The sequence below is a fragment of the Chrysemys picta genome, unplaced genomic scaffold (assembly GCF_011386835.1).
Source record: "Chrysemys picta bellii isolate R12L10 unplaced genomic scaffold, ASM1138683v2 scaf668, whole genome shotgun sequence".
Classification (NCBI taxonomy): Eukaryota; Metazoa; Chordata; order Testudines; family Emydidae; genus Chrysemys; species Chrysemys picta.
The window spans coordinates 18,028-30,319 of NW_027053375.1; the positions used below are offsets into that span (position 1 = coordinate 18,028).

The window sequence follows — 12,292 nt, forward strand, 5'->3', positions numbered from 1 at the left end:
GTCACCCTAGCACTACCTAAGAGTATAAATTGGACCCAGACCCACTGAGACCCAGTTCCGTGTCCAAACCACACATCCAATCTGCCACCGCTGGGGTTTCTCAGTTGCCGATCACTGTGGTGTCTATTTGGGTGACCAGCTCCTGGCTGCTCTAGGAAATAAACCCTGGTGTAGATTTTCTCAGGGAGAAGTGGCTGAGGAACGGGGATGGGGAGAGCGTTTGATAGTCCTTGTACAGCCACCAAGATCTCCACATTCTCTCTCCAGATGTAACTGGGCAGAAGGTGGAAACCTGAGGCTGGGGCCGGCAGGGAGTCTGGAATAGAGGCAGGGGAGAGACCCCCATGGAGTGAGGGTGTAGCAGGGTGGTCACCCCGCTCCAGCCCTGAAGAGGTTAAAGCAGCCCCGGAGAGGGCTGTGGCTGGAAAAAGCTAGGCTGATTGGAGAAGCGGCCACAGCTGGCCCTATAAGAGGGCTGAGGGCCAGAGGCTGTAGGAGAGACTCTCTCTCTAGAAGCTAGAGAGCGAAGGACCTGGCTGCTGGGAGCTGAGGTGGGTACCTAGGGTGGAGCAGTGCTGGGGAAGGCAGAGGGAGCTGGGGAGCTCCAGCCTAGCTAAGCCCCAGGCTGAGTTAAGGGCCCACAACAAGGGCACTAGGGCTGCAGAGGGGCTGCCCAGGAATAGGCAGACGCAGCTGGTCCAACCCCCCTTGCGGATGAGGAGTGGGTTACAGACGGCGTCTGCCCCAGGGAGCGGGGGCTAGATGGAGACTGGCAGTAGCCACTGACCCAAGGTGGGGATAGGGGTTTGGGGGTTCCCCTGGGAGGGGAGTTTGTGGGTTACTGGTAGGGGGCAGAACCCTGATGTAAAGGACACTGGGGTCTGGGAGGGACATGGGGTCCAGTGGCAGGGGTGACACCTGCCTGCAGAGGCTGCTCCAGAGGCTGGAAGAGCTAATTCCCAAGATGACCAGCAAGATGCACTGCAGGGGTAAGTCTCACTTCGCTACAGAGGAGTAGAGCAGGTGGGGGAACAAGGCCCCAACCCAGGGCCTCACTTGTTGGCAGATATACATGGGGGAGCTCTCAAGTAAACTTGTGGGAACAGCGCCCCCTCCCCAGTACCTGCTGGGCCCAGCACAGCCTGGCTAGATCCAGTCCCAGTATCTGAGCTCCAACCCCCACCCCCCTGGATGGGAGAGGGGAGGGGTACAACTGTAAGGGGATCCCACCAAGAAATGAGCCACCTCCGGTCCCCGCTGGACTCTCCCCTCCTGCCTGGTGGGTGCTGGAGTCTCAGCCAGTAACACGCTCACCCTAGGGAGTTGTGGAGCTGGGCTTTCACTACCCCACGTTCTCCATTCTTGGGGCAGAGGCAGAAGAGGGGGGAGAACCTGTCAGCCGACCATCAGACCTGCCTAGCAGTAGCTAGAAAGTACTGCACAGAAATGAGGAAGCCAGGGTGGATGTGGGGAAGGGAGGGGGAAGTTTTTCCACCCACCGCGTTTCCTCTCACTGCTCCCCTGTATCTCACTGAGCCCCAACCCTGCACAGTGCCCACATGTTTCCCAGCAGGAGGCAGGGACACTCTGTGTGGGATCCGCTGGCTGGACTGGGTTGCCCAGTGCACAGCCGGGGTACGGGACGGGTGGTCTCTGTCTCAGCTGTGAGCATCAGCCGGTCACTCCACTGGGACCAGGGACCTCTTCAGAGACCAAATTCCTGCTTTGAGAGAAGAATTTGTATCCTATGGTGATTTCACCCCCGAATGCCGAGCACCCCAGGGTAGCACCTTCCCCTCTGATACACGAAGGCAGGAGAGGATCCTGGCGTATTGGTGCCAGCAGGGGGTCAGGGTAACATGACAGTAACCAATCCCTGCCTGATAGAAATCATGACTGAGGAATCCAGGCAGCAGCAGGGATGAAGATTCACAGTGGGTGGTCCCGACAGTGCCCAGCCAGGTCTCCAGTGGTGTGAGCTTCCCTCAAGCAGTGCCCACCTGGGACCCCAGTGCTGGAGCTACCCCACAGTGGTGCCCTCTCAGTGCCCATTCTTTGCTGATCAGGTGGGACCCCTGTGCCCACCACAGAGTGTCTGAGATGCAGGGAGTGGCACTGACTAGAGGCAGGGAGTAAAGCTGAGACGTTGGGTTGTGTCACCATATGGCAATTTTCTATTAATTGGGTGCATGCCTCAGTTTCCCCTATGTGCTGCATGGCTAATGAGGTGGTGGGAAAAGATTGTTTCCTCTTTGCAGAGACCCAGATATTGGGTGTGGCTGATGGTTAGCAGTCTGGGGTATGGTGCCCCATGCCCATGAAGAGTCCCAGAAGACAATGGCCACTCCAATTTCCTGGACATTTCATGTCTAGAGCTAACGACCATGGATGGCCCCCCCTCTGCAGGACGGTAGAGGGCTGTGACCAGCTGGAGAACAAAAGGCTAAGGAGAAGGGTCAGGTGACAAGGTTTCCCAGTAACAAGAACAAAGGACTGAGGAGGGGCCAGGTGGGGTTGCAAGTGTGGGCTGCTGGCAGCAGAAGACGCTCAGGGACTGGGACTACAGAGGGGCCAGAGGACTCTGGACTGACCCAGATGGAATTTGCTGTAACTTTCTGTTCTTGACGGTAACTAAGGACTTTCTACGCTGGTTCCGAAATAGCCAATAAACCTCCTGCTGTTACCGCACTCGCTGAGAGTCACTGCAGTTTAAGGAAGGTGGGGGCGCGTTGCTCCCTTCGGGTCTGCAAGTGTCTGTCTCAGGTGTGCAATGAGGTGGTGTCGCTGCGGGGAGCTCGAGGTGTGACCCAGGGGGGCTGAAGGGTCCAAGGTTCAATCCCAGGAGGTGCTGCAGCCAAATCGCCCCTAGTGAGACTGTGGGTACATCTACACTACAGGGGGGAGTCGATTTAAGATACGCAAATTCAGCTACGTGAATAGCGTAGCTGAATTCGACGTATCGCAGCCGACTTACCCCGTTGTGAGGACGGCGGCAAAATCGACTTCTGCGGCTTTCTGTCGGCGGCGCTTACTACCACCTCCGCTGGTGGAGTAAGAGCGCCGATTCGGGGATCGATTGTCGCGTCCCGACGGGACGCGATAAATCGATCCCCAAGAGGTCGATTTCTACCCGCCGATTCAGGCGGGTAGTATAGACCTAGCCTGTGACCCTACGGGGGCTGACACATGGAAGGGGCCCTCCCAGGGACTGCTCCAGAGCGGCTCTAGAGCACCGCACCTGAGGCTCTGTCACAGGGTGGGCTTCAGATCACTAGAGACTCTCCCATCAAACAGCAAGAAAAACAGGGGCTCACCTGTCACTGGGATGGAGACGGAGCTGCTGTTCCTAGATGAGATCTCCCGATTGGATTCCCATCTCCAGTACGCACAGGTGTATGTCCCAGCATTTCCCTTCTCAGCTGTGAGCTCCAGCCGGGCACCTTCATTTGGGTGTTGGACTACGCTGGGGTCCTGCTGCCCTCCTTGATAGAAGAATCTGTATCCCGAAGCCAGCTCATCCCCAGGAGCCGAGCACGTGAGGGTAACCCGCTCCCCTGGGAGATACACTGTGTACTCGGGGTCCCGAGAGAGTGTGGGGGCCGGCGGGGGATCTAGAACAGAGGCAGAGGGGTCAGTGCAGAGGGAGAGGCCACGGTGGAATAAGGAGAAGAGAGAAAGGGGAAGAGATGAGTCCTGGTGAGCCAGCCTCATCTCACTGCCCAGCCCCCACCTCCCACACTGGTAAATACACCATGGCAAATGAACCATAGCCCGTGTCTGTGTGTCTCTCTCTCTCCCTATGGGATCTTTTCATAGATCCCAAGGCCAATAGGGACCATTGTGATCATGGAGTCTGACCTCCTGTGTCACCCAGGCCCTAGGACTTCCCTGAACTGATTCCTCTGTGACCTAGAGCTGATCTCTGAGAGAAACATTCAGACTTGATTCAGAAATCGCCAGTGCTGGAGAATCTACCTTGACCCTGTGGAATTGTCCCAGTGGTGAATCCCCTCACTGCTAAAATCTGCACCTTATTGCCAGTCTGAATTTGTCTAGCTTTAGCTCCCAGCCTTTGGGGTGTGTTTGATCTTTGTCGGTTCAATTGAAGAGCCATCGATTATCAAACTTCTGTTCCCCAGATAGGAACCTTCTCATTGTTAGGCTAAACAGCTCCAGCTCCTGGAGTCTCTCACTCTAAGGCAGGTTTTGCAACCGTTTAATCAGAATCCTAACCCTGCCCTGCCCCCTCTCCAATTCATCTCCATCCTTGAATGGTGGAGACCAGAACTGGATGCAGGATACAAGCAGCGGTCGGCCCAGGGCCAAACCCAGGGGTAAGATGGCTCCTCTCATCCTGGCATCTTTGTATGCCATGGACATTCGTGCATGTGCCAGCACCCCACCCCTGAGGCAAGAAGGAGGAATTATCCCTATTCTAATTGGGGGAAATGAGGCCCAGAGTGCATCAGGCGCTTAAAAGAGTTAGGCCCCTAACAAATTTCAATGGGATTTTGGCACCAAACACCATTGGTCTCCTTGGAGATCCCCAAGGGAAGTGACTGGTCCTAGGTCACGGGGAGAGTCTGTGGCAGGCTGGGAACCGGACCCTCTCCAAGTCCCAGCGCACTGTCGAATTGTCAAGGCACATCTGGCTCAGGGCTTCCTATAATGTCTGCCATGGCACTACCTAGGGTGACCGGACAGCAAATGGGAAAAATCTGGATGGGGGTGGGGGGGTAATAGGAGCCTCTATAAGAAAAAGACCCAAAAATCAGGACTGTCCCTATAAAATCGGACATCTGGTCACCCTAGCACTACCTAAGAGTATAAATTGGACCCAGACCCACTGAGACCCAGTTCCGTGTCCAAACCACTCATCCAATCTGCCACCGCTGGGGTTTCTCAGTTGCCGATCACTGTGGTGTCTATTTGGGTGACCAGCTCCTGGCTGCTCTAGGAAATAAACCCTGGTGTAGATTTTCTCAGGGAGAAGTGGCTGAGGACCAGGGATGGGGAGAGCGTTTGATAGTCCTTGTACAGCCACCAAGATCTCCACGTTCTCTCTCCAGATGTAACTGGGCAGAAGGTGGAAACCTGAGGCTGGGGGCCGGCAGTGAGTCTGGAATAGAGGCAGGGGAGAGACCCCCATGGAGTGAGGGTGTAGCAGGGTGGCCACCCCGCTCCAGCCCTGAAGGGCTTAAAGCTGCCCTGGAGAGGGCTGTGGCTGGAAAAAGCCAGGCTGATTGGAGAAGCAGCCACAGCTGAGGCCATGCCCCAACCAGGCCACAGCTGGCCCTACATGAGGGCTGAGGGCCAGAGGCTGTAGGAGAGACTCTCTCTAGAAGCTAGAGAGTGAAGGACCTGGCTGCTGGGAGCTGAGGCGGGTACCTAGGGTGGAGCAGTGCTGGGGAAGGCAGAGGGAGCTGGGGATTTCCAGCCTAGCTAAGTCCCAGGCTGAGTTAAGGGCCCACAACAAGGGCACTGGGGCTGCAGAGGGGCTGCCCAGGAATAGGCAGACACAGCTGGTCCAACCCCCCTTGCCGGTGATGAGTGGATTACAGACGGCATTTGCCCCAGGGAGCGGGGGCTAAATGGAGACTGGCAGTAGCCACTGAGGCAAGGTGGCGATAGGGGTTTGGGGGTTCCCCTGGGAGGGGAGTTTGTGGGTTGCTGGTAGGGGGCAGAACCCTGATGTAAAGGACACTGGGGTCTGGGAGGGACATGGGGTCCAGTGGCAGGTGAGACACCAGCCTGCAGAGGGTGCTCCAGAGGCCGGAAGAGCTAATTCCCAAGATGACCAGCAAGAGGCACCACAGGGGTGAGTCTCACTTCGCTACAGAGGGGAAGAGCAGGTGGGGGAACAAGGCCCCAACCCAGGGCCTCACTTGATGGCAGATATACATGGGGGAGCTCTCCAGGAAACTTGTGGGAACAGCGCCCCCTCCCCAGTACCTGCTGGGCCCAGCACAGCCTGGCTAGATCCTCTCCCAATATCTGAGCTCCAACTCCCACCCATCTGGATGGGATTGGGGAGGGGGACAACTGTGAGGGGATCCCACCAAGAAATGAGCCACCTCCGGTCCCCGCTGCACTCTCCCCTCCTGCCTGGTGGGTGCTGGAGTCTCAGCCAGTAACATGCTCCCCCCTAGAGAGTTGTGGGGCTGGGCTCTCACTACCCCACACTCTCCATGCTGGAGAAGTGGGGTGCAGAAAGTGTGTTGGAGGGGGGAAGGGTTGTTGATGCAAATGGTTCAACTCCAAGACCCCCATTTCCATCAGGTTATTCACCCCAATTTCTGCCACTGCCCCCAGAATGCAGAAGAGGGGGGAGAACCCGTCAGCCGGCCATCAGACCTGCCTAGCAGTAGCTAGAAAGTACTGCACAGAAATGAGGAAGCCAGTGTGGATGTGGAGAAGGGAGGGGGGAGTTTTTCCACCCACCGTGTTTCCTCTCACTGCTCCCCTGTATCTCACTGAATCCCAACCCTGCACAGTGGCCACATGTTTCCCAGCAGGAGGCAGGGACACTCTGTGTGGGATCCGCTGGCTGGACTGGGTTGCCTAGTGCACAACAGGGGTACGGGACGGGTTGTCTCTGTCTCAGCTGTGAGCATCAGCCGGTCACTCCACTGGGACCAGGGACCTCTTCAGAGACCAAATCCCTGCTTTGAGAGAAGAATTTGTATCCTATGGTGCTTTCACCCCCGAATGCCGAGCACCTCAGGGTAGCACCTTCCCCTCTGATACACAACGGCAGCAGAGGATCCTGGCGTATTGGTGCCAGCAAGGGGTCAGGGTAACATGACAGGAACCAATCCCTGCCTGATAGAAATCAGGACAGAGGAATCCAGGCAGCTGCAGGGATGAAGATTCACAGCGGGTGGCCCGACAGTGCCCAGCCAGGTCTCCAGTGGTGTGAGCTTCCCCTGAGCAGTGCCCACCTGGGACCCCAGTGCTGGAGCTACCCCACAGCAGTGCCCTCTCAGTGCCCATTCTTTGCTGATCAGGTGGTACCCTCATGCCCACCACAGAATGTCTGAGATGCAGGGAGTGGCCCAGATTAGAGGCAGCAAATAAAGCTGAGATATTGGGTTGTGTCACCATATGGCAATTTTCTATTAATCGGGTGCATGCCTCAGTTTCCCCAATGTGCTGCATGGTTAATCAGGTGGTGGGAAAAGATTGTTTACTCTTTGCAGAGACCCAGATATTGGGTGTGGCTGATGGCTAGCAGCCTGGGGCCCCATGCCCATGAAGAGCACCAGAAGACAATGGCCACTCCAATTTTCTTGTCATTTCATGTCTAGCAGCTAAGGACCATGGATGGCCCCACCTCTGCAAGACGGCAGTGGGCTGTGACCAGCTGGAGAACAAAGGGCTAAGGAGAAGGGTCAGGTGACAAGGTTTCCCCGGTAACAAGAACAAAGGACTGAGGAGGGGCCAGGTGGGGTTGCTCAGTGTGGGCTACGGGAAACAGAAGACGCTCAGGGGCTGGGACTACAGAGGACTCTGGACTCCGGACTGACCCAGATGGACTTTGCTGTAACTTTCTGTTCTCGACGGTAACTAAGGACTTTCTACGCTGGTTCCGAAATAACCAATAAACCTCCTGATGTTACTGCACTAGCTGAGAGTCACTGCTGTTTAAGGAAGGTGGGGGCGCGTTGCTCCCTTTGGGTATGCAAGTGTCTGTCTCAGGTGTGCAATGAGGTGGTGTCGCTGCGGGGAGCTCGAGGCGTGACCCAGGGCTGCTGACGGCTCCAAGGTTCATTCCCAGGAGGTGCTGCATTCAAATGGCCCCTAGTGAGACTGTGACCCTACGGGGGCTGACACATGGAAGGGGCCCTCCCAGGGACTGCTCCAGAGCGGCTCTAGAGCACCGCACCTGAGGCTCTGTCACAAGGTGGGCTTCAGATCACTAGAGACTCTCCCATCAAACAGCAGGAAAAACAGGGGCTCACCTGTCACTGGGATGGAGACGGAGCTGCTGTTCCTAGATGAGATCTCTCGATTGGATTCCTGTCTCCAATACGCACAGGTGTAGTTCCCAGCATTTCCCTTCTCAGCTGCGAGCTCCAGCCGGGCGCTGTTATTCGGGTGTAGGACTGCGCTGGGATCTTGCTGCCCTTGATAGAAGAATCTGTATCCTGAAACCTGCTCACTCCCAGGAGCCGAACACGTGAGGGTAACCCGCTCCCCTGGGAGATACACTGCATATCCGGGGTCCTGAGAGAGCGTGGGGGCCGGCGGGGGATCTAGAACAGAGGCAGAGGGGTCAGTGCAGAGGGAGAGGCCATGATGGAATAAGGAGAAGGGGGAAGAGAGGAGTCCTGGAGAGACATGATCGCAAACCAGCCTCATCTCACTCCCCAGCACCCACCCCCCACGCTGTAAAATACACCACGGCAAATAAAACACGGCTCCTCTCTCTCTCTCCCCCCTATGGGATCTTTTCATAGACCCCAAGGCCAGAAGTGACCATTGTGATCATGGACTCCGACCTCCTGTGTCACCCAGGCCCTAGGACTTCCCTGAACTGGTTCCTCTGTGAACTAGAGCAGATCTCTGAGAGAAACATTCAGGTTTGATTCAGAAATCGCCAGTGCTGGAGAATCTACCTTGACCCCGGGGAAATTGTCCCAGTGGTGAATTCCCCTCACTGCTAATATCTGCACCTTATTGCCAGTCTGAATTTGTCTTGCTTCAGCTCCCAGTCTTAGGGTTGTGTTTGATTTTTGTCAGTTCAATTGAAAAGCCGTCGATTATCAAATTTCTGTTCCCCAGATACGAACCTTCTTGTTGTTAGGCTAAACAGCTTTGGGTCCTGGAGTCTCTCACTCTAAGGCAGGTTTTGCAACTTTTAATCAGAATCCAAGCCCTGCCTTGCCCCCTCTCCAATTGATCACCATCCTTGAATGGTGGAGATCAGAACTGGACGCAGGATTTCAGCAGCGGTCGCCCCAGGGCCAAATCAAGGGGTAAGATGGCTCCTCTCATCCTGCCATCTTTGTATGTCATGGACATTCGTGCATGTGCCATCACCCCACCCCTGAGGCAAGAAGGAAGAATTATCCCCCTTCTAAGTGGGGGAACTGAGGCCCAGAGTGCATCAAGCACTTAAAAGAGCTAGGCCCCTAACAAATTTCAATGGGATTTTGGCACCAAACACCATTGGTCTCCTTGTAGATCCCCAAGGGAAATGACTGGCCCAAGATCACTGGGAGAGTCTGTTGCAGGCTGGGAACTGGACCCTCTCCAAGTCCCAGTGCACTGTCAAATTGTCAAGGCACATCTGGCTCAGGGCTTCCTATAATGTCTACCATGGCACTACCTAGCAGTATAAATTGGACCCAGACCCATTGAGATCCAGTTCAGTGTCCAAACCACACATCCAATCTGCCACCGCTGGGGTTTCTCGGTTGCCGATCGCTGTTGTGTCTAGGTGGGTGACCAACTCCCGGCTGCTCTAGGAAATAAACCCTTGTGGAGATTTTGCCAGGGAGAAGTAGCTGAGGACCAGGGATGGGGAGAGCGTTTGATGGTCCTTGTACAGCCCCCAAGATCCCCATGTTCTCTCTCCAGATGTAACTGGGCAGAAGGTGGAAACCTGAGGCTGGGGGCCGGCAGGGAGTCTGGAATAGAGGCAGAGGAGAGACCGCCATGGAGTGAGGGTGTAGTGGAGTGGTCACCCCGCTCCAGCCCTGAAGGGGTTAAAGCAGCCCTGGAGAGGGCTGTGGCTGGAAAAAGCTAGGCTGATTGGAGAAGCAGCCACAGCTGAGGCTATGCCCCAACCAGGCCCCAGCTGGCCCTATAAGAGGGCTGAGGGCCAGAGGCTGTAGGAGAGGCTCTCTCCAGAAGCTAGAGAGCGAAGGACCTGGCTGCTGGGAGCTGAGGCGGGTACCTAGGGTGGAGCAGTGCTGGGGAAGGCAGAGGGAGCTGGGGAGCTCCAGCCTAGCTAAGTCCCAGGCTGAGTTAAGGGCCCACAACAAGGGCACTAGGGCTGCAGAGGGGCTGCCCAGGAATAGGCAGACGCAGCTGGTCCAACCCTCCTTGCGGATGAGGAGTGGGTTACAGATGGCGTCTGCCCCAGGGAGCGGGGGCTAGATGGAGACTGGCAGTAGCCACTGAGGCAAGGTGGCGAAAGGGGTTTGGGGGTTCCCCTGGGAGGGAAGTTTGTGGTTAGCTGCTAAGGGGCAGAACCCTGATGTAAAGGACAGTGGGGTCTGGGAGGGACATGGGGTCCAGGGGCAGGCGAGACACTGGCCTGCAGAGGTTGCTCCAGAGGGTGGAAGAGCTAATTCCCGAGATGACCAGCAAGAGGCGCTGCAGGGGTGAGTCTCCCTTCGCTACAGAGGGGAAGAGCAGGTGGGGGAACAAGGCCCCAATACAGGGCGTCAGCCTAATCCCACCTCCCTTTGTCCTGCCCCCTGACTGTGAAATAACCCACAGCAGATATACACGGGGGAGCTCACCAGTAAACCAGTGGGGACAGAGCCCTCTTCCCAGTACCTGCTGGGCCCAGCACAGCATAGCTGGATCCTCTCCCAGTGGCTGAGCCCTACACCCACCACATCTGGATGGGAGATGAGCCGGGGACAGCTGGGATTGGATACCACCGGAATGAGCAGGCTCCAGTCCCTGCTGGACTTTCCCCTCCTTCCCGAGGGGTGTTGGAGTCTCAGCCAGTAACATGCTCATGCGAGGGAGCTCTGGGGCTGGGTTCTCACTGCCACACATTCTCCACACTGGGGGAAGTGGGGTGCAGAGGGGGGGTTGAATGGGGCAGGGTTGTTGATGCAAATGGTTCAACCGAAGACCCTCATTCCCATCAGGGTATTCACCCCACATCCTCCATCTGGGGGAACGAAGTGTAAGAGGGGGGAGAACCCATCAGCCGACCTTCAGACCTGCCTAGCTGTAGCTAGAAGGCGTGAAAGAGAAATGAGGAAATTCAGGCGGATGTGGGGAAGGGAGGGGGGAGTTTTCCACCCACTGTGTTTCCTCTGGGGTCTCTGCAGAACCTGCTTTTAATGTCCCACTGGGCGGTGCTGGGTCTGTGCCCCCTGGCCCCGAGTCCACTGTGGGAGCCCAGAGCTGGGGTAGGGAGAGCTCCCCCCTCCACACAGCCCCATCCCGCTGGAGCCCTGTCTGGGGGGGACTCAGTGTAATGGGGAGGTGGGTGCTCAGTCTCCATGACCCGTCCAGCCCTCGCTCTCTCTGCTGAGGCTGCCAATGAGGGGCTGGGTAGTGCCCATGGGGACGGGGGCATCTTTTCCCCTATGGCCTGGGCGGGGACCCAGCAAAGGGAGGCATCCGCTGGGGACTCTCTTCCACCCCCACGGACATAGCTCCGGACCGGAGCTGCTGCTGCTGGGGCAGGTTCCACAGGAGATGCCTGTGAATGGGGCGGCCTGACCCACCCAGCCAATGACACGGGCGCACCCAGGGATCCCCCCTTCCTTTGAATTCCACACATCACAGTGTGGGAGGAGGGGGATCCCCACCCCCCACTGCCTGAGACCTCCCCACCCCACCGCGAGCATCTCAGCAAGGACAGGAGACGTCGTTACCTGCAGGGGTCACCGGCGTGGGGAGAATCAGGAGAGGGGCTGGAAGAGAAGAGAACAGAGGGAGTGAGAGCTCAGGGGAGGGGATGGGGGGTGTATGAGAATGGAGGGATATGGGACAGGGGTATCACTGGACAGACACACAGAGGGATGGGGGCTGAGGAACGTCCCTTACCCAGCAGAGGCAGAAGGAGAGTTAGCGCCATGCTGAGCTGGTCGTTCTGGGCTCGGAGCTGGGTTCTCAGCTCAGCCACCGGCCCTGTCTGGGTGCAAGAAGAGGGAAGGGCCCCTCCTCTCTGACGAAGGCAGAGGAAGTCAAAGCCTCAGGCGTGGTCACTGCTCAGATCAGGGACTGGAGAGACACTGGCGCCTGGTGCGTAGGGCGTACATAGGGGAAGTGGCCATTTATCAGAGCTGACAATTGGTGTGGGGGTGGGGCAGCAGCCGCAGGTTTCTGACACCCCCTGGGGTGTGCCAGGGATTCAGCTGGTGCAAAGGAACCTCAGATGAGTTACACTGGCTCACACCCGCTGGGATCTAGCTCTAATGACTCCAGTGGAGCTACGGCCCATTGACCCCAGCTGGGATCTGGCCCCATTCACTCAATGGAGCTACGGCCCATTGACACCCAGCAGGGATCTCGCTCATTCACAGCGAAGACTCGGAAACCAGCCCTCTGGTCCTGCTGTGGCCTTGGGGTGTGTTTTAATCTAACATTTGGAGGT

At 57.0% G+C, this 12,292-nt stretch overlaps 1 protein-coding gene across 1 annotated transcript in view; it reads right to left on the reverse strand.

Moving 5' to 3' along the window:
- Positions 1 to 11,869, reverse strand: part of LOC103307250 (alpha-1B-glycoprotein-like) — a gene marked incomplete at its 3' end in the record, with an annotated part of 28,736 nt that extends 16,867 nt beyond the window's left edge. The window contains exons 1-4 of the mRNA XM_065579683.1: positions 11,743 to 11,869; positions 11,571 to 11,609; positions 7,962 to 8,255; positions 3,315 to 3,611 (exon numbers count right to left, since the gene is read on the reverse strand). Coding sequence (XP_065435755.1) covers positions 3,315 to 3,611; positions 7,962 to 8,255; positions 11,571 to 11,609; positions 11,743 to 11,773 — 661 coding nt within the window. The remainder of the gene's footprint in view (positions 1 to 3,314; positions 3,612 to 7,961; positions 8,256 to 11,570; positions 11,610 to 11,742) is intronic.
- Between the last annotated feature and the right edge of the window lie 423 nt (positions 11,870 to 12,292).